Source organism: Rhinolophus ferrumequinum, chromosome 26, assembly GCF_004115265.2.
Source record: "Rhinolophus ferrumequinum isolate MPI-CBG mRhiFer1 chromosome 26, mRhiFer1_v1.p, whole genome shotgun sequence".
NCBI lineage: Eukaryota > Metazoa > Chordata > Mammalia > Chiroptera > Rhinolophidae > Rhinolophus > Rhinolophus ferrumequinum.
In genome coordinates this window covers 21,197,775-21,224,253 of record NC_046309.1, presented here as the reverse complement: position 1 = coordinate 21,224,253, position 26,479 = coordinate 21,197,775, and the positions used below count along the sequence as shown (strand labels likewise).

The 26,479-nt window shown below is 36.9% G+C and overlaps 1 protein-coding gene across 3 annotated transcripts in view; it reads right to left on the bottom strand.

The window, feature by feature from the left end:
* The window catches only part of SLC13A1 (solute carrier family 13 member 1), an 84,263-nt gene that overhangs the window by 44,365 nt on the left and 13,419 nt on the right, over positions 1 to 26,479 (bottom strand). For 2 of the 3 annotated variants that reach the window (XM_033098614.1, XM_033098613.1), the window contains exons 2-6: positions 20,262 to 20,390; positions 11,386 to 11,522; positions 9,009 to 9,196; positions 8,334 to 8,391; positions 8,204 to 8,252 (exon numbers count right to left, since the gene is read on the bottom strand). In XM_033098614.1, coding sequence (XP_032954505.1) covers positions 8,204 to 8,252; positions 8,334 to 8,391; positions 9,009 to 9,196; positions 11,386 to 11,522; positions 20,262 to 20,390 — 561 coding nt within the window. The remainder of the gene's footprint in view (positions 1 to 8,203; positions 8,253 to 8,333; positions 8,392 to 9,008; positions 9,197 to 11,385; positions 11,523 to 20,261; positions 20,391 to 26,479) is intronic. The other variant, XM_033098615.1, reaches the window with a different exon arrangement.

Below are 26,479 nucleotides of genomic sequence, written 5' to 3'. Positions count from 1 at the left end.
GTTAAAACTGTTGCTATTCTGGGTCTTTGTTGTCGTGAACAAGTAACTAATACAAGTGGTAACACTGAAAAGAAGACAGGAGAACGATTAGCACAAAATTCTGGACTATGGCAATCTCGATCAGAGGATGGATGCAATTGTGTGAGGAAAGGAGATGGGATCCGAGAAGGGCTCATGGAGATTTCTGGAAATTGTTATGTTCTATTTATATGTGGTATATCTCATTATATTCATTTTATTTTTCTTTACATTTTTCCATTACATTTTATAAATATGTATATGTATAAAACATTTCATAATCAAAATACATAAAAAACAATTTGTGTAAATGTATTTTTCTTTGATAGGAAATACCATTGGAAGACGCATAGAAAAACATTGCTGAGAATTTTAAGAAAGAAAATACAGTATTAGAATATATTATATAAAGCGGGAGGTTTACTATGCAGTTAGAGGAAAGTACAGATGGTTCCAACATGGCTGAGCTTATGCTATGTGCTAGATAATATTTCAATAACACAAAATGTGAAGAACTATATTTTGGTGATTCAAAAATGAAAGATACATGGGAGAAAAGATATCAACAGTCAATCATTTCTTTAACGAAATGTTTTGTGGAAATACAGCTAATTATAGGCGTCAGGGGCGTGAGGGCTTTGATTATAATAAAAATTGAAATCTGTGGTGAGGTCATGTTTACAGGTTGCTGCTATGATCCCTTTTTAAAAAAATGAATGTTAAATAAATTCAGAAGTGAATTTACCTCACCAACTGTTGCCACCATTGCTTTACTCTTTCAGGAAATATACCTGGCAGAATTTCCAATGGATTTGGTTTTTACCTCCTTGTCTATATCCAGGCATTTACCTTCACTCTAGTCTAGACTCTTCGTGGAACATACTGGATTTCCATTACATGTGAGAAATTTAACTATTTCTTCTGATACAATACCACTGAAAATGAGGCTTCTGAATTCTCAGTTGAATGGGACGAGTGCTCATAAATCGGATTAGTGAATAGAATAGTTATGATTTCTTTTTAAAGTTCAACTTCATCTTGTACTCCTAGAGGCACAGAAAACTGCCAAGTTAAAAAAGACCAAGTAAAGAGTACAAACTTTCAGCTATAAGATGAATAAGGATGGAGGATCAAATGCAAAACATGACAACACTGCATTTCACAATTGAAAACTGCCAAGAGAGTAGAAGTCAAATTTTTCACCAAAAATATAAATAAACAATAAATATATGAGGTGATCTATGTACCAATCAACCAGATTGGGGAAATCCTTTCATCATGAATACATACATCAAACCACCATGATGTACATGTTAAATATCCCATACTTTTTTTCAACTTCATTCAGGTATAACTGAGAAACAAAATTGTAAGATATTTAAAATGTACCTCATAGTGAGCTGACACACATGTACATTGTGAAAAGATTACCACCATCTAGCCAATGAACACATCTGTCACTGCATCTCTCTCTCTTTTTTTCTCTCTCTCTCTTTCTTTTCCTTTTTTTTTTCCAATGAGAAATTCAAGTACCACTTCCCTATCCAATCTCAACCCTACAACATTGTATTTCAGCTACAGTCACCATGTTTTACATTAGATCCTCAGACCGTATTTATCTTATAGCCAAAAGCTTGCACCTATTACTAACCTCTCCCTACTTACTCCACCCCCCACCCCAGCCTCTAGCAACCACTTTTCTACTCTGTTTCCATGAATTTTCCTTTCTTTCTTTCTTTTTTTTTTTCTTAAAGATTACACATACAAATGATACCATGCAGTATTTGTCTTTTTATGTCTGGCTTATTTCACTTAGCATAATGCTTTCAAGATTTGTCCACGTCATCACAAATAAAAGGATTTCCGTCTTTCTCATGGCTGAATAATATTCCATTGTATTCCACTGTATATGCACACCACATTTTTTTATCCGTTCATCCATTGGTGGACACTTAGGTTGTGTCCATATCTTGGCTAGTGTGAATACTGCTGCAAGGAATACGGGAATCCAGATATCTCTTTGAGATAGTGATTTAATTTCCTTTGGATATATACCTAGAAGTGGGATATCTGGATCATATGGTGGTTCTATTTTTAATTTTTTGAGGAACCTCCATACTGTTTTCCATAGTGGCTGCACCAGTTTACATGGGTTCTCTTTTCTCCGTCAATGTCAGTTATCTCTTATTTGATGCTGTTGTGATTCCTAAAGGGTGTGTGGTAGCCTCTCTCTCTCTCTCTCTCTCTCTCTCACTCTCTCTCTCTCATCACCTCTCTATGAACCATAGGATTTGGCGGGATGAGTAAAAGGAGACACCTAGGCTGTGTTAGGTGAGGAATGAGTAGCATCAACACTTGGCTTTGCCACACAATTTCACCCAGTCTAGAAGGGAAGAGTAATCAAGGGACCCAGGTTTTGTTTGTAGCACCTACCTGGTGTGATCTAAAATACCCTTTTCCTAATTGACCTAGGGACCAGATAGTCCAGAATTGATATTGTTTTACTTAGAAGAACTAATGCCCTTTGTCTCTGATATTATGAACCATGCTTATTACTGTTATATGGTTTTTTGAATTCTTAAAAAACATTTAAGGGTGCTGTCTCACAGGATTTGATTCTCAATAATAAGGATTTTCACACCCCCCACAAAAAACAGTACCTAATTAAAAGCAAGATTCAATTTGTTAAAGGACATTTTTCCTTTGAACTTTTTTCCCTTTGGGGAACTATAAATTACATAGGATGAATGGAAAACAATGATCTCAGACCTTTTATTAAAAGCATAGTGATTTTCTAATTCCTTTCAGTCGAGGATGACTGGAAGTTTAGAAATTGAGCTAGTGGAAAAATCTGGGGTATCTCTTTGAATAATGCTAGTGCTTGTAAGAAAAAAAAACAATTTTATTCTTCTTTTGATATGTAAAATTAATTTTTGGATACCTGGAACTCATTTCTCATGGAAATAATGAGTGATGATTGATCTCCAGTTTCCCCACTGAAACCTGACAAATATAAGCCCCCATGAACAGTCAGTGTCCTTTTGGGTCTTCCTTTCTTGTGATTTTTCCTTCTCTGAAAATATTTCAGCTGCTTTTGGAGTAATGCAGGATTTACAGGCTAAGTACCTAACCACCCCTTTGATTTTGGGCACCAGTGGAGGGCTCTGCTAATGTCTGGCCTCTGGTCCATAGTGAGAAGGAAACTTTGTGAATGGTGGAAAACATCTCTTTTCTAGGTATGCCACATAAGAATCTGACTCTTAGATGTGTACTCCTTAATCAGCTCCTGCAATCTGAGGAACTACTGAGTATTCATCATCTTCAGAGCCAACACACAATTATTACCATCATCAGCAGCAGTAGCAATGACAAAATTATTATCGTTATTATCCATATCAGAACTTTGCATTTCTATTAATAACAATTTTAGGGCTAATAAATTTTAGTTCCTAACCCTTATTTTCTTTCCATCAAAAAATAAAATTTATCTCCCCTAAGAGTCAAAGCAATCCCAAGAAGGAACAAAGCTGGAGGTGTCACACTTCCTGATTTCAAACTATACTACCAAACTATAGTAATCAAAACAGTTTGGCACTGGCATAAAAATAGGCATCAAAATCAACGAAACAGAATTGAGAGCCCAGAAATAAACTTTCACATACATGGTCAACTAATATTTGCCAAGGGAGCCAAGAGTACTCAACAGGGAAAGGATAGCCTTTGAGGTATTGGGAAAACTGGATAATCATATGCAGAAGAATGAAATTGGACCCTTAGTGCACCACACTCAAAAAAATTAACTTGAAATACATTACAGACTTAAATATAAGAACTGACACCATGAAACTCCTAGGAGAAAACATAGGGAAAAAGCTCCTTTCCATTGGTCTTGGCAAGGATTTTTTTGACACCAAAAGCACAAGCACAAACACAAAAATTGATAAGTGGGACTGAACTAAAAAGCATCTGCACAGCAGAAGAAATAGTCAAGAAAATGACAAGGCAACTTGAGGAATGGGAGAAAATACTTGCAAATTACATATCTGAAAAGGGGTTAATATTCAAAATATGTAAAGAAGTAATATACCTCAATAGCTAAATAAATAAATAAATAAATAAATAAATAAATAAATAAATAAATAAATAAATAACCAAACCTACGCAATTTAAATGCAACTTTAAAATGGGCAGAGGAACTGAACATGCATTTTTACAAAGAAAACATACAAAGACTCAACAGGTACATGAATAGGTGTTTGATGTCACTTACCATCAGGTAAATGCAAATTAAAACCACAGTGTGATATCACCTCACACCTGTCAGAATGGCTATCATTACAATAGCATTATGGTAAATGAACCAGACAGAGCCAGACAGAGAAAGACAAATACTGCATTGTATCATTTATATGCGGACTCTGAAAAAGCCAAACTCATAGAAACAGAGAGGAAAATGGTGGTTACCAGGGGCTGGGAGAGGAGAACTGGAGACCTGTTGATCAAAGGGTACAAACTTCCAGTTACAAGATAAGTAAGTTCTTGGGATCTAACGTACAACAATATAATAATAGTTACATACTTGAAAGTTTTAAAGAGAGATCTTAATTGTTTTACACACACACACACAGTCACACAGAAGTAATTACGTAATACAGGGGAGGTGTTAAACTAACACTATGGTGATAATCATTTTATAATATGTAAGTGTATCAAATCAACACATGGCACACCTTAAATTTACACAATGTTATGTGTCAATTATATCTCAATAAAGTTGGAAAAGGTGATATTTATCTAATCCATAGTTTTATCTTTCAACCTTTATCAATTTGTTTCCATTGCTATAGTTTATGTACAGAGTAAGTTGTTTTAATCTTACTTTGAGATTTAGATTTTAGATTTTCTCAAAGTTTTAATTGTAACTTTGAGAAAAATATCACTGAATTTTGCCATTCATGCAGCAAATATTTACTAAATGCTTTCTCTATGGCAGTTAACTGTTCTAGATATTTGAGATACAAATAAACAAATGGACAAAAATTCCTGCCCCCGTAAATCTTAAATTTTAGTGGAGAAAACAGAGAACAAACAAAAAAAATAAAAATTAAGTAAGGTATGTAGTTTCTAGGAAGGTAATATATACTTTGAGAAAAGTAGGGCAGGTTTAGGGGGTAGGAGGAAGGAGATCTTGGTGCAATGAAAATGGTGGCCAGCGTATGCCTCATAGAGAAGGTAATATTTGAGCAAACGTTAAATGTATATCTTTTAATCAATATTATTAAAATCACTAAATTTAGAACTTGTTTGGTAGTGATTCTTAATTTTCTTTTACTAATGGGAACTTTCTGCTTACTACACACCAAACTTTATGTAAGTCATTGTGTGTGATCACCTTTAGAGAGAAATATACTGTATAATTTTTGAAAATGAAGCATAAAATTCTAAAAGATGAAGTAAGCTGATTGATCATCTTGGAATGCTTTAATTTATTAGTCAAGAGATTTTAATTAAATTTAGGAAAAATCCTTAATGTTTTACTAAGCAAATGGTGATTCAAATGTATAGAACTGTAGCAATTTTCACTAGAAATCAAACCTATGTTTTTAGTAAGAACATGGTTTTAAAATGATGCAAATTACCAAAAATATAAGCCTTTCACTTTTCCCCTCTTTTTCTGAAATGTATTTGAAACCATTTCCACTCAAAGGTTGTAATACTTGGGTCTTTTCTGACTTGTAGTTCAAATTCACAGCCCAACCACACAGGATTTATTTCAATTCAATAGAACGTTCCATCTACTTCAAGAAGAAAGCAGGAGACCAAAACATTATGAATGTAAATATTCCTTTCATTTATAGCTAGATGAAATACCGATTTTTCTACATAATCATTTAGTATTAAATTAGGTAGTGTAAAAACCTGGCCAAGAACAGGTGTAATCTATTATAATCATAACACAAGCCAAGCAATGTTTACTCCTGAGAAGAGATTTACAATTGTTAAAAATCAAAACATATCTTAAATGTGCAACCTGTAAAATAATACATTCGTGCCATCTCTCATAGAGAACAATTTTGTAGAACAAAAAGTTATCCCTTAATTCTTTCTTTATATAAACCTGAATTTTTATGCATCGGAAAAGTCCATAGACTTTTGCATCTAGAAAGTCCATAGAATCATGGTTCGAAGGTCTCGCTCTCCTCTCCTGAACTCAGATCTTGATCGTTATTGCCTAAAATGCACCCAAATTATCTTACTTTGTCCATTTAAAACTCATTCCTCCCTCTGGGTTCCCCATTTCAATCAGTGGCACCACAATCTACCTTTACCCAGTTTACTGTAGTGGAGGCATCTTCTGTCCTGCTCTTTCTGTCCCCAAAGTCTGACTAATCAGAGTCCACTTAGGCGTATACCCTCTGCCTGTCATAATGTTGACACAGTAAGCTGCTCAAAGAGCAGAACTTCCCATGTTGCCCCGGCTTCAAAGCTCTCCATTTCCTTGAACACAAACTAAATCTCTGCATGAACAACTGATTTGAACTTGGCCCAACCTATGCAGACATGTCACTTAACACAACAACACATCCTTAGTGCCTGTGCTGGAGATGTTTCCTGAAAAAGCCCTGTTCTCCACATATTTGGGTCTCCGATGTCATTGTATTCTCTGGACACAACACTTCTTCCCTTTTCATGCATTCATTCATGAACAAAGATAAATATCTACCGACTACCTCCTGTGTCTCGGGCAATAGGATGTGCCAGGGGATTAAATGGTGAACAAAGTAGACATGGTCCCCGCACCAAGGAGTCTGCACCCTGACTGCACATGCCACCACCTTCCTTCTAGACTCACATCTCTTCACCTCACAGCCCCTCCTCTCCCGCGGAATGCCCAGCCTGAGCTGGGTGCTCTGGCTTCTGGAAGATTTGGCCTCTGTGGATGCCTTTGTTGTGGTATTTATGTCGTACTTATTTTTTTCAAGTCCATCTTCCCCATCAGACTGTGAGCTGCCTGTAGTAAGGAGCAGGTTGTTTCATCAGTAGACCTTCCCAGAATGCCCAGGGCAGGGTTGGCTCTCATACCAATTTTGAGGGACTCAACCCAATATTTAAGCATCATGCCAGAAAACTCGGTTTCTAAACATGACCACAGAAAGTTACCGAGTGCAAGTATATTCTTTCTGTTTAGGCTTTCCAATTTTCATAACAGTTTTAAAAGCCCATTTGTAATGTATTCTGTAACTTACCTGTTTTAAAAGAATGACCTCTATCCCTAAAGATGACAATGTTTTCACAAATATATATTCAATCCTCATCTTTAAACCCCTTAATATACACTGTAACTAATGGTTCAAAACATATAGTATCTTTGTATTTGTTTTCTCTTGACATAGAAATTGCTCTTTCCTTGAAGATTGCTGTAAATAATGAGAGGGTTTTCTTTTTCCTATTGAGTTGCATGCTAATTCCTTATAGCCTGAGGAAGAAGCATATGCCCCACTCCAATGTTCCTGATGGCATAGTTACCTTAGGACCATTTCTATGCTGGATTACTTTTCTGTGGTCTTGAGATATATTGCTCCCAATACAACCTGGTATGGTATCTTTATATTGATTTATTCTGGAGAAATAAATTCTTTGGGCTAGTTTACAAAAGCCTCCTTCCTTCCTTTAATAACTAGAATGGCTACAACCACTCTTCCCTGTGTATTTGACAGTAGTAACTCATAAATTCTGCATTGAATATTTTAATGGCCATGGAGACACTGAAGACACCTGGATTGTTATTACACGAATAGGCGTTGTTTTAGGTTAATAACCTGGAAGAAATTAGGATGCTTCTAAGGAAGATCAGGCTGTCAGGCCAGCAAGACTTAACAAAAAAATGAAACTATTCTGAGACTAGAATGATATTTCTTTAAACTACATATGCTAAATGCCATAACCAAGAACCTAGTAAAAGGAGAAAATATTGATGCTAATTTTCAGAGCCTAAGATGTTTCTTCTGGGGATGTTGATTTCAGTCTCTCCATGAAGGCTTATCAAACGGTGATTTGATTCAGGCAAGCAAAGTAATTTACAGACAAGGAAGCAAGTAAGAGTTTTTACAATGTATACATATCTAACCACAGATCTAATATAATCTCATGTATAATTATTTAGAAAGAATCAAATTTAACGTACCTTTTCCAACTCTACCTTGCTTGAAATTTTCCCTGCATCATTACTGTGTCTGAAAAATAAATGGATCCAGTTTATAATATTATTAAAGTGGAATTTGGAAAATCCTAATCAAAATGTCAATATTCTTTACCCTGGAACTGGTTTTGTTTTCTCTTCCTTCTCATTTGTTTCATGTTCATTGACACATTCTGCAAAACATTAAGTAAAAGAAAAACAATTTAAATGAAGGGTTATCTGTGTGTGTGTGTGTGTGTGTGTGTGTGTGTGTGTGCGCGCGCACGCGCGCGTGATGGAAGCATTACTAGAAACTGAAAGTAAGCAATTCACTTGTATGGACATAACATTTATGAAGTAGTTTATAAACACAAATATCCCTCAACATTTTTTCACTGCATCAGAGCAGTTTATCAAAGGCAGAAATAACCCCAGTAAAATGAGATGCTGTTTCCCAATAGAATGTAGGAATTAAAGAGTCCCAATATTATGCAAGAAAATCATTTCAGTACGAGAGAGTAACCTGGCGGTCTGCTGAGAAAGACATGGAAGGAGTTCCATCAGACTGACCGCAGGACAGAAACAGCATTCTTCCTCTTTTGATAGAGACTGTAAAGTCGATCGTTAATTTACGGTAAATAGTGGGGCAATGTAATTCCCTTGTATAAATACTGGGAAATACAGAAAGAGGAAGGTTAAATGCACCTCATACGCGCATGGACAGTTAATTCAAACTATAACCCAGAATTCTTCACTTTGTGCCTATTGCCGGCATAACGAGCCCCTCTGTGGCCATATCAACACGTGATACCATCTATTTCCAGTCCGTGATTGATTGATCCACTGAAACAGGTCATCTGAGTGGCCTCGACCTCCGCTTCCGCATTGATGAGCTGCTGGGCCACAGCCTCCACGATGGGCATCACCATGGCAGCCGTGGAGGTGTTGCTGAGCCACATGGACAAGAAGGCGGTGCTGCTCATGAACCCCAGGGTCAGCCTGAAATGAGACGGCTTTCAGTGTGAGTCGTGCTCCCGCGCCGCTACCTCTGCGTCACTGAGCTGTAAAGGATGCTGTCTGTGGCTTGGGAATTCATTTTTTTCCCAAACATTGAAGGTTAAGGTTCCTCACAGACGACGAACTCGTAGTCACAGACAGCTATGAATCAAAGTGGCACGTGGAAGAGTGTTTCTACAGGATTGATCTCCCCTTGGAAACCCTAAAACTCTTCTCTCCCAAAACAGAGTAATGATTAAACGTACAACCCAGCAGCGAGTCAGTAGGTGGTGTAACAGCTTATAGTATTACATCACGATTTGAATGCCTTTTACAGATGACACTTACCTTCAAATACTAGTAAGATGAGCTGAGATCAACTTTTGCATTTCTGACCCCTTATTCTTTCTCTCATTTTTTGGTCATATCTCTGCTCATTAGCATGTTGCCAAGGAGGCAGGAGGGCAGGGAGAGAGATTCATTTTTATGAATCTGCCTTTTACTCGTTCACTACTCTGGTTTAATATATGCTGGGTGGAGGCAATGGTTAAAATCACTAGGTAAAATGAGGTTTCAGAATTTTCTGTAGATTCTATTATTTATGCTCTCCTGAATCTGACCTTCCCACCTGTTGTCAAGACCTGGACACCGCATTTTCTTCTCTTTCATCATAAATAGAGCAGTTCTTTTCCCTTGAAAATAACATACCTAAAACCATAGGATTTTAAACCATACCTATAAGCTTTCAAAATCACACTTGGGGAGAAAACATGATCTATTTTGAGTAGGAAGTCCCCCAAAATCGTTCAGGAGCACATCTTTTCAGATAGAACCATTTACGAAGTCCTCTGACTCCCTTTTAAAATAGATCCACAAGAAAAACTTCACACTCTAGGTTTCAACTTCAGATAAGGTGAATATGTTCTACGTGTAAAACGAAAGAAAATTTTTAGAACGCTACTTAAACAAGAAATGATTCTTAATCAAAAGAAAACTAGAAGTGCTTTTAACATAAGGCATTGATAAGACACAAAGTCTTCCAATAAAAAAGGTTGGACTCAGATAATGTTTCTGTGTGGTGAAAATGCCTTAAATTGAAAAGCTATTTAGTGGCATAATGGAGAGGACTCTTGCTCCACTGGGCCGCTACCCCTTGCCCCGCGGTCAGTGAGCAGGTGATCAAGGAAAAGAGACACATTTCTATAGCACCCCAAGAGGCATGGAACACCATTTCATTCTTGAAGAGTGAAATGCCCTTAATACATATATGCCATAAAATTTCTGAGTAACACATATTTTAAAAAATTTGTCTCTTCTGAGTAATTTTTTTGTACACAAGTAACCAATTTGCCCCATAAATGATAAACACAGATGTGATTATACCCTAGAATGAATTATGCAACAGAATTGAATACAGTTTTCTTATTTTCAAAGAAAGATGAGAAGGGAAGAACCCCCTGAGGCTTTAAAGCGTAATTCCATTATGCAAATGATTATGACCTTGGGAAGTTTTTTTTAGGTTACATCTATGTTCTTAAGAGCTGGAATTAAAACTAAAATACCCAATTAACTGAATGGGAAAAAATTCATTTCAGTGGAGAAAAATCAGTCAAATGAGTTGTTTCACAGTCTATAGATGACATTTCTTATTTAATTATTTCACTTTGCAACTGTTCATTTCAAAAGAAAAACGTCCACCTTGGGATTTTTTTTTGCACTTATTTGTATTGTTGTCAGTTAATGCCTTTGTCTTCGGTTTTTAGCATTCTCCCTGTTACATTAAGGGTGCGCTTGAAAAAATGTTGAATGTGTAATCAAATCTACTCTGAAATCTACTGAAATCAACTGAAATCTACTCTGAAGTCTATCATTCCTATCTGTTGAGGTTCAAGGCTTCTCTCAGCTCTGACTCCTACGGTGCAGAAAAGGTGAGAGAGTAGTGTGCACCTATCCAATCTTTCTGTAATTAGACTTGAAGTGAAAGGAAAGTTGCTTTGTTTTGTTTTGTTTTTTTACTCCTACAATTCAAGTATACTTTATATCACTTTCATATTGTCAGAGAAAGAAAAAGTCATGAATTATACTGCAATACAAATGACTGCCTGGATATACATTACTTATTTGGTTATTTTACTCTGCACAAAAATGCTATGTTCAGAAGGTAAACCTGGAACAGTAAACACAGCACTTACCATGCTGGGTTCACACCAACCATCATCACCATTCTCAGAGCAATCCTTTTGTGCAAGTTCCATTTCTCTATTGATGTTGCCAAACAGATGACTCCAATAAGCAAGAGGTGAAAGTCTTTGAAATAAGCAGATGCCACCTGAAATTACAATTAAACCCACGATTATTTACCTGGGTAGGGGAAACATAGCATTATACAAGAAAGACATTATTTCACTGCTCTTAGCTTTGACCTTCAACTACATAACCTTTCTATTTTGTTGAGAGAAAGGTAGATGTGTTAGAATACAAATTTAAATATGCTCCATATTCTTATCCAGAAACAGTAGTGTTAAGGGAAAATATACAGACAAAAAGAGTACCCAGGATACCAGGTTTTTAAATAGCCGAGTAAATCAGGGAAGTCCTTCTGTGCCTTAATTTCTCCATCTGTAAACTGGGGTTGATCGGTTTATGCTCCTAGGGTAAATGGCAATGACTGTGATCTTGGAAAGTCCTGAATTGGGCTTCCAACTCACCCATATCTTGATTACCACCCAGTGTGCCATAACTGCAGTCACCTCTTCATGTTTTAAATGGTTTGACCTTCAAAATTATTTATTATAAAATAAATACCCTTGAATGGCACCAACATTTTGAGCCATTTTTAGCTAACACCATTCAGAGATTAGTAGTGTACAATTAGGGCAAACATTTGCAGGACTGTTTAACAAAGACAATAGTTTAGTGGTGACCAGAGTGTAAGGGAGGAGACGGGTTGTAGAAAAGGGTAAATGGGGTCAAACATATGGTGATGGAAGGAGAACTGACTCTGGGTGGTGAACACAAATGTGAGATATGGATGATGTATTACAGAATTGTACACCTGAAATCTGTGTAACTTTACTAACAATTGTCACCCCAACAAACTTTAATTAAAAAAAAATGCTCTGAAGTATGTCAGGTACATGTTTTTCTCACCAAAAAAAAAGAAAAGAAAAAGATTTTTGTGGTCAAATAAGTTTAGAAACAGCAAACTGAAATACTAGAATTTTCTATCCTGTAGGCCTTCTCAAAACTTTTAAATACTAACATACATTGCGCTCTCAAAGAGTGGGATTCCACATACTGCATATTTTTCAACTTCGTCTAATCACAGGAACCTTATTTTTAAATTTTTAGGTGGAGGACCTTATGAGAGTTCTATTCAAGAGTTCTGACTTTAGGAAATGCTTGGCTAAACTGAATCACGAGGTTATGCTGAAAGAAAAGGATTAAAAGAGGAAACACCCCTTTAAAAAAATCAAGTAATATCTAGTGGAAGGAAGGAAGAGTTGGAGCAAAATGATTCTAACATTATGAAACCATGAAGGAACAGGGAAATCTGTTCCCATGGTGACTCTACCATCTTAAACTGCACCTGCATTTTTAATATAGCTTATGAAGCTTGCCTTGGTTTCCAAAAAAGTCAAAATTGAAAACTGCCCTTGGATCAAAGTGGAAAAGTAGGCTTCTTTATTTTTTATGAAAAGTTAAATTATCATGCTTCTCAAAGTTCATATTTATCCCTTTACATTTTGTCATAATTGTATAACAGGAAGTAAATAATTATATCAATTTTCTTATTATTTCATTTATGAATTACGCTAACATTGAGTAGGCCTCTATCTTGCACTGAAAGTGTTATATGAGCAGGGGACATAGGCATGATGGTTTTTCCCTCTTCACACCTCTTTGATTCTCAAATATCAAGTTTTTCTAAACATTTTTCTGTATTGCAGAGCCCTGTTTGTTTTCTTCCTAGCATATCACATTGTGTAAATACTGTTTGTTACATGTCTTCTCTACATTACACATTCTCTGTAGACCAGGAATCTGTTTTGCTAGCCATTGCATATTTGGCATCTAGCACACTCCTGCTACAGAAGAGGAGCTCAGTAAATAGTATTGGATAAATGAAGGACGGAGGAAGGGAGCCAATGAAAAACCTGTGGTCCCTGAGCTCCTAAGTTTCAACTGTCTACACTCTGTTCCCAAACTTTTATTCTCCTAACTCCCTCAACCCTTATTCTCAGTTTAAGTATTCTTTCCATTTATTAATTTACTAGTGCTTCAGACTTGTAAACAATTTTTTCTCCTTGGTGGCATCCCTGCCTCTCTGAATTTTTCTTCTTGGACTTCTTAAGAAAGTACTTTTCTTTCGTCGTTTTCTTAAATGCTGGTGTTCTGCAGTCTTTTTGTTTTATACACCCAATGGTTGAATTTTACAGTTTCAATTTTTTCTCTCTGTGACTAAAATGTCTGGCACATAGTAGGCATTCAATACATATTTTTTGAATGAATGCTGAAGACACTAGAATCTTTATATCCATACAGGTAATTCTTAAGTTTCAGACTGGTGTATCCAACTGGACATTTCCATTTGAATTTCCCACAAATATCTAAAAACTCAACATACCACCTTTTGTGATGATTGAAACTTCCATCTACTCAGTTATCTGAGCCAGAGACCTCAGGGTCAGCCACGATTCCCTTTTCACTTTTATATGTGTATATTAGTCACAAAGTCCTATCGTGTCTAGTTCCTTCAAATCTTTCAAATTTGTCTACTTTTCTCTATTTGCACATTACTACTTTCAGGAAGCTCCTTACCATTTCTCACCCGGTTATTTTATGATTTGTCTTTGCCTAAACCACCCCTTACCTTTGTCATGGTCACTTTCCTCAAGTGTAAATCTGATCACATTCTTGTCCTTCCTATACTTCTTCCCTGGGCCCCCTGTCTTTGAAGACCCAATCTAATCTTCTCAACATGTCTTACAAGACTCTGCATCATTTGGACCCATCTCACCTCTCCAGCTTAATCTTTTAGTGCTCCATCAATTTCTCGTTAGGTGTGCAATTTCCCAAACACAGAAATACTTTAATATTTGCTTGTTATTTAACTGGAATGATCCTTTTCTCTCACCTTGGTTACCCCTTATCTTCCTTCATGGATGAACTCAGATGTCAGTTCTTCCAAGATGCCTTCCTTGACTACCCCAAACTTGGTTAGACGGTACTTCCTTTTGTTATAGCACATCTCAGTCGACATGGTGATCATTTCTTTCCTTAATAATCCCATTCATTTGACGAACCATATTTCAAAGTCACAGATGTGTCTTACTGAACATTGTATTTTGGACTTAGCACATACTGCCATATATTGGCACTCAATAGATGTTGAATTAATAAATCTCTAAACTCAAGGAGTTTAAAGGCTATTATAAGAGGGAAAACGCATTAACGAAGAGCATAATAATGTATAATAGGGGCATGAAATCTACCTCTTCAAGGTATAGTTCAAAGAGTAAGTGACCACTTTTTCCTAGTGGAATTGGGAAAGTCTGTTTACAGGATCTGATACTTAAGTTGATGATTTTGAGACACATAGACATTTAAGTTTTCCACTGCCCTTATCTTTTCTGCAATTTTGTTCAGGGAACTAAGCCCCAAAACGCTATCGCACCAATACTCTGAGAATTAAATGAGAAGATAAATGCAGAATTACTTTAAAAGTACAAAGGAACACATATAAGCAAGTCATTATTAGTAAGAGATTAAACACAGAAAGAGGTCCAAGACCAGGAGATAATCTTGTTAACATTTCCTTATACTAGCAGTTGATAGACTTTGTCTATGAAGGATCAGATAGCAAATATTTTATACTTTGTGAACCTTATGGTTTCTGTCACAACTACTCAATTTATCTCTGTAGTACAAAAGTAGCCAAAGACAATATATAAATGAACAACCATGGCTGTGTGTGTTTCCAATAAAACTTTATTTTAAAAATTGGGTCACAGGGTGGACTTGGCCCTGAGACTCATGGTTTGCCAACCCCATAGTTATGTAAACCAACTATGGCCTGCGACCCAATTGTCGAAATGAAATTAGGTTAAAACTAAGAAGAATTTTCACATTCTGTTTTCCACTGTATTATCCATTATTTGTTTTTTATTAGAGTTAGTATATTTGCAAAAGAACATTAGCCACAGGCAGATGTGTTTGTTTATAGTCTCACTGTACAGGAGGTAACAAGGGAAGTTGCTATTGGTTTGTGAATGACACTGACAAATATAACTATTTCTAAGGAAAAATTGGTATGTCAAAATAAAGTTCCTAATGAAATTTCAAATCTGTTTGCAACATCAAGGTAGTTATATTTCTATTTTAAATGGGATTTCATCAAAAAACGTGGACTTTTGTGATCAGAGCACCAGGCTTCTCTCTTAGTAATGTAATGCATACCAATTCAGCAACCTTTCTACAAGTCAATATACTCACCCATAAAAGTTAAATAATATTTCACATAGAGTTTGTAAATTAAATGAAATTTTTTAAATGATGCTTTGTCAGTTCTAATGTATATAATGAGAAAGACTATACTTTGTTGTTGCTTCTTTTAAGGAAATATTTACTTGTATTGCTAAATTCAATGGTCAATTTCCAGTTTTCACATTACTTAACCTATTAGCATATTTAACACATTGGATCATTGCCTCATCCTTAAAGCATTTGCTTCACTTGGATTTCGGGATCCCACACTCTCCTGGTGTTCTTTGTACCTCAATAACTATCGTTCTCAATCTTCTCTGCTAGTACTTTCTCTTCTCACCAACCTCTCTAAATGCGGTAGTTTTTCAGAGCTCAATTCTTTGCCCTCTTTGCTTTTCTACCTTCACTCACTCCCTAAATAATCTCATCAAGTCTTAGAGCTTTAAATACCATCTATATGCTAATGATTCTCAAATCTGTATTTCCAGCTCAGCTATGTCTCATGAACTCTGGACTCATTTGTATCTAGCTGCTTACTCAACATCTTCACTGAGATGTAAAATAGGTGTTTCAAACACTGAACTTCGTGTGTCAGTCTCTGGCAACAAGCCTACTTTGCCCATAGTATGCCCCGTTCCAATTGATGGCAACTCCAGTTTTCCAGTTGGCAGGTCAGAAATCTGGAAGGTATCTTGGACTCCTTCCTTTCTTTCATATGCCATATCAAATCATTCTGGAAATTTATATGAAAATATATTGATAAAATACATATATATATATAAATATACATATTAAATATATAATATATATATATAAAATTTATTTATATATAATATATAATAAATATAATATAAATATTATGTATGTTATACTCAATATCCCTATTACTATCCCTGATCTGAATTACCATGGCCTCTAACCTGGATTATCGTAAAAACCTACAACCTGTCTCCTTTCTACCTTGTTTCTCAACATAGCAGCCCAAGTCAACCTTTTAAAAGTCAAATCAATCATATCACACTTCTACTCAAAATTCTCTAGAGTGTCTCACGTCATTTAGTTAAAACTATGCCATGGCCTACTTCCGCCCTACGTGGTCCAGTCCCTCTTGACATTATCTCCCTAGCATCATCTTCTAGCATCCTCTCCTTCACTCACTCCGCTGCAGACATACCTACCTGCCTTAAGGTCTCTGCACTGGGTGCTTCCCCTTCAGCCATGGCTGTTCCCCATACATCAAAATGGCTAACTCCCTTATCTCCTGTAAATCTTTGTTCAGGTATTTGTACCTCACTGAGGTCTACTCTGATCATTCTATTTAAAACTGCAACACTCTCCTGACCCTCATTCTTCTGTGGCATATTTCCATAGCACCAATTACCTTCTAACTCACCATGTAATTTAGTTATTCATTAAGTTTGTGTCTCTTTTCTCCTAGGAAGACAGGGACTTTTTGTGTTTTTATTTGTTGATGTATTCCAAAGTTCCTGGCAGAGTCTTAGCACATAAATATTTATTAAATATCTGAGTAAATATGTAATACCACATCCATATGTACATATGTATATCTTCACATTTATATATCTAAATTTTATATATAAATATATATATACTAGTTGGAATATCTAAGCTGCTATACTAAATAGTTAGCATTTCAAATTTTATTCAACAAATATGAGAGAAATTCAATACTTGTTGATATTCTTCAATACAACAATATGCTTAGTGCGATATATATTTTTGGCATTGGCTTGATAAATAGGTAAAGTGAGGTTAAAATTATGGTGACCAAAGAGAGAGATGTGTAGGGCCCTGATCTTAGATTAGATATTAAAGACACATTTAATATTTTTAGATTTGGATATTAAAGACATATTATTCTCTTCAATGACAGAGTTGGGATTCCAAAATGCTGCAGTAGGTTAGAATGATAGTTTAACTCTGTGAAACAAACTTTAACTGTGAATATTAAAACTCATAAGAATATTTGATATTTAGAGTTCACCATTGTTTCACATACATTATTTGATTTCATTATTACAACCCTTGGATTACATGGCATTATCATTCCCCATTACAGATGAGGGGAAAAAAAGAGTTATTAAGGGACAGGATTTGGATCATATAACTAATTATTGGAGAGTATTTGATTTTAAGCGCAGGCCTTCTGACTAAATCTCTAGCTCTTTCCTTGTAGCTTTGGTCAGCTACTTCTGAATAAAAGGTCCGTTGCCCTGTCTGTAATGAGGATCACAAGACGAAAGAACAGTTTTCTCCACTAAAAATCCTCAGATCTTTGATTTGTTGCAAGCTCTAGTTAAGCTTAATTGCTGAAAAAAGTCACATAAAGTTTAGAAGAAATTTAGGCTGAAATACCAGAGGGGAGATGATAGACTCACTTCAGCTTTACAATAGTCAGAATGTTTCTAGACTTATCTATTCACTTTTGTCAATGTAAAATAATAATAATTAATAATTATACTAATATTGACTAACATCGATGTGACAGACATTATATTTATTAACTCTTTAATTCTTAAGTCTCATTGACAAGCAGACAATTTCTCTTCTTTTCCAGCAAAAGAAAAGGAGATGATGATGATGATGATGATGGTGGAGCTGGGGCGGTGGGACCACGAAAGGGAGTTGAGGTCTGGAAACCATAAAGGCTGGAGGTGGGAAGACACAGGAGATTATATTTATTTTCCAATCCAAGCAGCACGATCATGTGGAAGAGAAATGCGATATATTTGTGGAATATCAGAAGTCAGAGGAAAGTTTAGAGTCAAAGTGACTGCGTTTCAGACTTGGGCTCAATAAAGCTGAGTCACTTGTGTTCCAGTTATTCGAAACCGATATGGGTTTCCTTGGGGGTGCTCTAGGTCCACACACAACAAGGCTTTAAGCACTTCCTGAGTGATCTCATCTGTAAGAGATGGGGGGAAGGGAATCCCTGCCCAGGGTGGAATGACCCAGAAGAACTTCCTTCCAAGTCTAAGCTTCTATGACTGTTAAATTAGCCTGAGGCTTATTCTAAAAGTTAGGATAAAGGACTCTTGGGCAGGTATCACCATCCTGAGTAATGCAGCTGCCACTGCTGCCTAGAATTTTTCTGCCTCTCCTCCAGCCTCCACACCCTGATATTTCTTTGACAGTACCCACAAAGCCAGCACAAAGCCAGGCCTTCCTAGAGACCCTTTCCCTCCTTTCTCCCTCCAGCCTGCTTGCTACGGAAATGCCATATGATTCCAGTTAATCTTGCTTCTATCTCAGCCTCTCATAAAAAGTTAGTCAGTTTGATTACTATTAAATCTTAAGAGACAAATATGTAACAGTTAAATTTAATTATCTCTGGCAGTGGGCCCACCCAAGCCAGCAGGACAGGGGTCAACAATTTGACACCCATTTTTGAGGACTTGTCAACCCTTTTTTTAAATTATTATTTCCTTTATTGAAAGCCATCTAGCATGTTAGAGTATTCGAGAAACTTCTTAAATTATAGCTCCCAGATTCTGTGGGGCAGCAGACCCAGCCTGGGCGTGAAAGTCACTAAAGTACAGCCCTGGCTACACTCTCTTCCAAATCAGTGGTGCTTAGAAAGAAAAGAGTCAAGATTATGAGGGAAGGGAAAATTCAGTAAGAGGAGTAGAAAGGATCAGAAATGCAAAAAGATGGACTTGAACTCCAAAATAAGGAAGAACAACATAAAAACAAGGAGGGGAATAATAGCTTCTCCCACAGGGGAAAAAACAAACAAACAAAACAACAACAACAAAACCATGAGTTCGTTAAAAAGAAAAATCTCCCACCCACATTATAAGATAGATGAGCCTCATGATAGCAATACTGGACCCTGGCAGATCGAAGTTCAAAGGTGATCAAATGCACAGACTGGCATCTTGAATTTGACATCTTTCCTGAGACTATTTCAGCTGTGGTTTAGGCAGTTGTGTGCTGGGTGACTGGAGACTGCATGAAGATAGATATTCTGGTTTGAAGGCATTTCTTGCCTTCAATAGGAAACTGAATTCATTTTCTTCAGATGGGTACCTTTAGATTGTATAAAGGTAAGAAGCACCTCTCAGCATGCATAAGCTCCTCTCAGCAAGAACTAAATAGAAATACATGTGAAAGTTAATTTGGCTTTATCTTTTGAAATGACAGATTTCTGGAAAAGAAAACAGGGAAGCTTTTTCTTCATTAAAAACAAAAATTGCTTTCCAACACTGTGTCAGGCTGAGTTCTGCTGAATACAAAAAACTGACACGGGATGTGAAAGAGTTGGCCCTTCTGTTGGGTGAGACACACCAGGCTTAGATGTCAGCCCGGCAAGATTGGACACACATGTCTCCCACTGATATTCATGACTCAAGAAGCTCCAGCCTGTGTTTTGTTTTTGTTCACCTGCAGGTAAACACACATGCAGAATTCTGGAGGAGAGAAACAGCTAGAAGTTTGGAGGACTCATGTGGGAAGCGTTATCAGCAGGATTATTGCTCCTTTTCAAGATAACTTTTCTCAACGAATATATCCGCGCAACATAAAGGATATAATTATGACACACATTTGCAAGAGAGCTTACCTTCTTAGAAGGCATGATCCCAAATAATGGGAACATTAAAGCAGGCAGCAAAGCTGTCACTGACAGGGGCAGAGCTTCTGTAACCCAAAACGTGGCAACCACGAAGAGTGTGTAGGCACATTCTGCTTCCTGGAAAGCATAAAACACAAGGCGGAATGAGGAGGCTGGGAAAGCATCACTCCAATCACCACCCATTTGCTGAGTGGAGCCGTGTCACAGAGAAAGTCAGAAGGAAATCTGAAGGCCTCTCTACCTTTGAGTGGGGCAATGAATGGTCATGTCTTAGGGGTTCTAAGAGCCAAAATGTAATACACATGAAAAAACAAAGACATTAAAAAACATCCTCATTCGTTATGTTTCCTTCACATTTCCTTCAAGACAGATAACAGCATATGGTCAACTTTCTGTGCTCATATCTTTATTTGGCCAATGAAACATACTCCCAGTGCTGCTGGAGAGCAGAAATGACCAAGTTACTGTCTTTCCCCTGGTGCTGGATTCATCTGCCTTTTAACTGAGTTTCTTGGTGCCTGGTTGGTTGGGACTCACACACACCTGCCTTCCTTTTCTTCTACTAAAAGGGCGAAATCAGCCTAGAAGAAAATTTTTGCTGCACTTTGTTTCGGAGAAAGCACAGTACTAAGTTATGTGGCATGGATGAGACTGAATTAGCTCCTAAGGGAGATGAACGTGAGGGGAAGAACCTTCTGCCTTGCTTTTTAGAAAGACATCTGCGCTCTTGGGGATGACCCAAGGAGACTCACCAGGATGAGACTCTTAATAGACTCTGTTGCTTTGCTAAGTATAAAACTGTGGGTTTCCGCTTTAGGGCATTATTAAGAAATGGTTGAAATTCATCATTATATCTGGCTTACATAAACAATTTTGGTACGAAATCACCCAGAACAGACGAAGTGATCAATAAAGATTAGCTTCTATTATGTGTGACTTTGTTTTGCTCTCACAGTGCTTAATCTCTACAAATTCTGAGCTGAGTTTGAAAAATTCACAAAAAATGTCTGAATTTAATGAGGTCTTTTAAGATTGCCCCGGACAGTAAAATGTCTAGCTCTCTTGCCCCCTGATTCACCTGCTTCAGGGGGAGTACTCTGGGCTTGGTATTTACTCACCCAGCATCTCTGAACTTGCAGTGGGTTCTAAGAAATCCTTAGCAAACCAGGACTATGTCATACCGTTACTGTGGTATCTTTTTAAAGGGGAAAGAATAAAAGTGTTTTGATGTTGACAGCTTTATACAAAGTCTGCCTCTATAATCTTGACAAACAATAAAACAGTGAAATAAAGCTGAGCTTTGACTGAATCTTCCGAACTTGCTCTGGAGAGAATTTGTGAATACTAGCTTAATTTAAGATGCCCGGGTAGGAGAATGACAAGGGCTGCATTTTCTCTTAGCTAGAACACATTGGAAAAACCCCAAAGCTCCGCCTTATGACTATATGTTTTCTATTAAAAAAAGATATCAAGAACCTAGAACTCAAAGATACGATGGTCCCTTTTGGTATCTTGCTCTTTAGGCACGACCAACTAATCTCTCGATCCTCTCGCTCAGTGTCATTTTACCTCTCAAACGTGCCCCTCGCCCTTCACCCCATTTCTTCTATTGCAAGCAAGGCTATTCCAAAAGCAGATCATCTTCCAACAATCCACTTTGATTTTGTCATTCCCTTGCACCAAACCAGATTAAGGAGTTAGCCACCCTCACAACTATGTGGAGCACCAATCCATAAGTATGCTAAAACCTGAGAAAGAGAGAGCGAGGTAGAGAGAGAGAGAGAGAGAGAGAGAGAGAGAGAGAGAGAGAGAGAGAGAGAGAGAGAGAGAGGAAGGGAGGAAGAAAAGAAAAAGGAAAGAAAACAAAAAATGTGGTGCTAACTAATTCTGTTCACCACATATAGCTCCTGCCATAAGGAGTGAAATTTCATTTCAACATGGGTCAACTTCATCTAGACGGTTATACTCTGCTCAGAAGGGGCAACTTTGGGGACAAAGCAACACTTCCAGTATTACATTATTAGCGTGCCTGGAACACTTTCACATTTGAACAAGCTCAGCTCTGATTTAAAACAATCAAGTCAGTGGTTTTCAGTTGTTGATTGAAAACAATTCAAAATCCTCATCTTGCACTCATGGTCGCCTTTACTCTAACTATAGTTAAGACTTACCCCATTACTTCCTGGCACCAACCGTCTATTTTTAGAGTCTTCTTTACATATCTTCTTGATATGTGTGTTCTGGTCCCTGTTCCTCACCCTACACCCTTTTTCTGAACTCTAACCCATAACATTCAGACAGGCAGTCCTCACAGTAAGTTCCCAGATGCCCTTACGTGCCAGCGTCTGAGGCCCGTAACCACATTTTGGACTCTGGAAGTCTTTAACTTCGTTTGACTATTTAGATGAAGCAAAGTCTACTGAGAAAATACAATTTATTTGACTCACAATGGTGTATGTGTGTGTGTGTTCAATTTGAGGAAGGATTTACAAAGCAGATTTCATATTAAAAATAAAATCTGAATTTCTGGATTTTCTGGAAAAACTAAGGAATTTGGTAACACTGGGATCATGTTCTTCCACGGCAACATTTCTCCAGACTTGAGAAAAGCTTACCCTTCAGAGGCTGACTTGTGCTTTTCAGGTCTGCACTGCACTACCACTTAGTTTCACTAATGCTGTTATCGGTTTGGCCTTTCTCAGCATTTGAGTAAAATCTCTGATAAAACTGCTGCCCACCGGCGCTGCCTTGCCAATCTTGCTTCTACATTCCAGACTCAGCACTTGGGTGGCTCATTTGTGTTTTTCTGTCTAGTGGTTGTGGGGTCCATGGACCAGCAGCATCAGCATAACCTGGAGGCTGTGAGAAATGCAGCATCTTTGATCCTTTCCCGACACTCTGAGTCAGGAGCAGCAAGTTCCCGAGGTGCTTGTTCCTTTATAGGTTAAAGTTTGAGAAGCATGGGTTACTTCCTCTTCCAGACCTTCCCTTTTATCTTGACCTCTGTGTTCCACTTGCAACCAGAAACTTACTTCCTGGTAGCATGGCTCTGCTCAAGGCGAATCCCGAGATTCAGAACTTATTTTGAAAATGTGGCCATCTTTCAATGTGTGGTTCAAATTCACATCTTGTCTGTGGAGCTTCCTTAAACAATGATATTTTGCATATGACTCCCAGGAGATTATAATTGCAGCTGGCTAACGCACCATTCTGCGTTGTTCCTGATAGCCGCCTTCCTGGAATTTCTGGGAAACACCCCAGTTTTCCATACCTTAACAAAGCTCAAAGTCTAGAAAAGGAGGATACAGGATTATTCCCTTCTGAAGGGTAGAATGGCCATCTGTCCTGGTTTTCTCAGGGTAGCGCAGGCTTATACCTGCTGTTTATATCCACTCTTCCCTCTGAATAGCACCCCTTTTCATTCTCAAAAGGGTCCCTCTTTGGCTGATACTTACACGGTCATCCCATCGATAGGTACAGCCTAGGAATACCTCCTTCCTCTAACTCCTGTTTTCTGCTTGTGATTTTTTCCTGGTTGGGCTTGGAGTCGTGGGCAGGGAAGGTTCTTCCCCATCAACACCCCTTAGGCATTCAACAAACAGTTAATCCAGGCATAATGTCAAGTGTTTTCTTTTAAGAATCTTATATTAAAATATATGGGGTTATTTGGATTTTTTAAATCAAAGATCTCTGAATATTCTTGTTAAGAAGAAGAAAGGAATGAAAGATAAAGGAAAGCATTTCATCTTTCTCTGCTATTTACATATATTTAATAAAATTAATATAAAGGTGAGTAATTTTGGGTGCACAGATTCTCCTGATGAAAAGGAAGCCTCAGAAATTGTCTGGGAGGCAACTTCAAAGGCAACATGGGACTTTTGTTCGTAGAAACAGCTCCAAGGTAGAGGAAAAAAATTGCTTCATTTTGTCACTGGAAATTCTTAGAGTGATTCATGATCTCTAGCTACACCATCTTTGTCTCCTGTTGATTGCTTTTTTTGCTCTTCCTTCTCCTTTTTCACCTTCTTAGCAAGCCCCCTACTCCTAAAACAGAACCACACCACCATTACCGCCACTATACACCACAACCACCACTACTGCAATCACAAGCAAACTGATAGAACAATGAAAGAAGGACAGTTGTCAAGTATGTCAGACTGTGGGTGAATTTCTTTCCCCTCTCTTCCAACCCCTCTCAAGTCTAGTGAAAGTTGCAGGTACATCTGATAGCTTTATTAAAATTAATTCTACAACCATAACAAGTAAAAATTTGAATCAAATTCTGTTCTAGGAATAACAAAGGATTTTAGTATTATGAATTCTTGAACTGAATGAGAGCAATACAAATAATGACTGCTTTTATTTTGTTTATTGTAAAGGAAAATACAGAAAGAAAAAAGATGCAGAGTTATGACTACGACTGACCTTACAAAAAGATACTTAAAGTCACTATTCCTTCTCAGAATGCTACATGAAACAAGTGGGGGGAAGTCCAGAAACTACCTCAAAAATAAAAATACCAATTTTCTGTTAAAAAAATCTATCTACCCTCTAACACTTGTAAAAGTTACATCGAGAAGTTCAGCAAACACACCACACCCAGTCAGACAGAGGCAGCTGTGCAGAACACAGAGGTCGTACATTCCATTAGCTAGTACAAGGTGTAATATCACTTAACTAGGATTCCCTTGTTCTTTATGTGCACACTGTGCCTCCCTGGTCACGGAGGGCCATTTCCACTTTTTTTTACCGTAAGAAGCTCCTCTCACACTACCAGAGAGATGGAGCTATTACATGCAGACTGATTACCCATCATCAGTCTGGGAAACTCTTGTTCCCTGACGTTAAAAAACATTGGAAGGATTAGAAGCCTCCTAGCAATGTATTTTTGAAAAGAGTTTTCAAGCTTATAAAATATTAAGAATAGATGGAAAACTAATAAACAAACTTGTACACCTCCTCATATTGTTAAAATGCTGACATTTCCCCACATTGGCTTACACTTTTTAAAATAAATCTTACCACATATATAACAGTTCAAGACTTACACATACCAATCCTTCATCTCTTTCTCCTCTGCCAATCCTCAAAGCTAACGCCTGTCTAGAATGTGTTCTGTATCCTTTCTATCTATGTTTTCATGATCTTGCTACAGATAGACATTAATACATTAATAAACATGTGGTTTCAGTTAAAGAAGGTTTACTATAGAAATCATTTTTCAACTTGCTTTTTCACTCAGTATTTTATGTATTTCATATGCATGTTGACACATGTAGACTTATTCATTTTAAATACATATAGTATTTCTTTTCATAAATATATTACAATTCATTTGTCCATTTTTCTACGGATGGCTGTTTGGGGCCCTTTCCTTCAATTTTTTATTATTATAAGGCTATGAACATTTTCAGACCTGGCTCCATGTAGATATATGAAAGAGATTTCTAAGCTAGAGCATAAAAGTGGAGTGAAATTTCTGGGTAGAAGGGATGCATTTGAACTTTACTGCTTACATGATGTTTTGTGTTTTTACTACTTTGTGGGAGAAATTCTTTACTATATACTCCTGTTTTTTGTTTTTTTGTTTTTTTCTAATGCTCAAAAGTTTTCTTCTCAAGTGTAGTGCCCTAATTTATTTGTATAGGAATGTGATACTTTCTTTTCCCCTCTAAATACCCTGGCTTTTAGATGGTCCATTTTTTGCCTATTAATTCATGTTGCTACATATTTCCTAGGCCAAATTTCTACAAATGCAGGCACATATGTTCTTGGGCTCTTTATTTTGTCCCTCAACCACTTCCCCACAACCAGCTTTTAAAAATCAGTGTTTGAAAAATGATTAAGCTCTTTTAATTACTATAGCTTTTCAGTAAGTTTGACCTTCTGTATTTCAAGTTCTTCATCTTACATTTTTCTCAAACTTGTCTTAATAGTTTTAGGTTTTTACTCTACTTTTTGAATTTTTAGATTTTTATTCAAATTACACAGAATTGATAGAGTAAGAAATGGCCTTAAAATATTCCTATCTATGAACATTTCCATTCATTTAGATATTCATTAAATTCCTTCTGTAATATTTTATAGTTTTCTCCACCAAGGTCTTATGTATCTTTGTTAGATAACTTCATTATTGAGAATGAGAAATTAATTATCCTTTTGTCGAGTTTTTTTTTTCTGTTTTGTAGCTTTAAAAATTTCTCTTT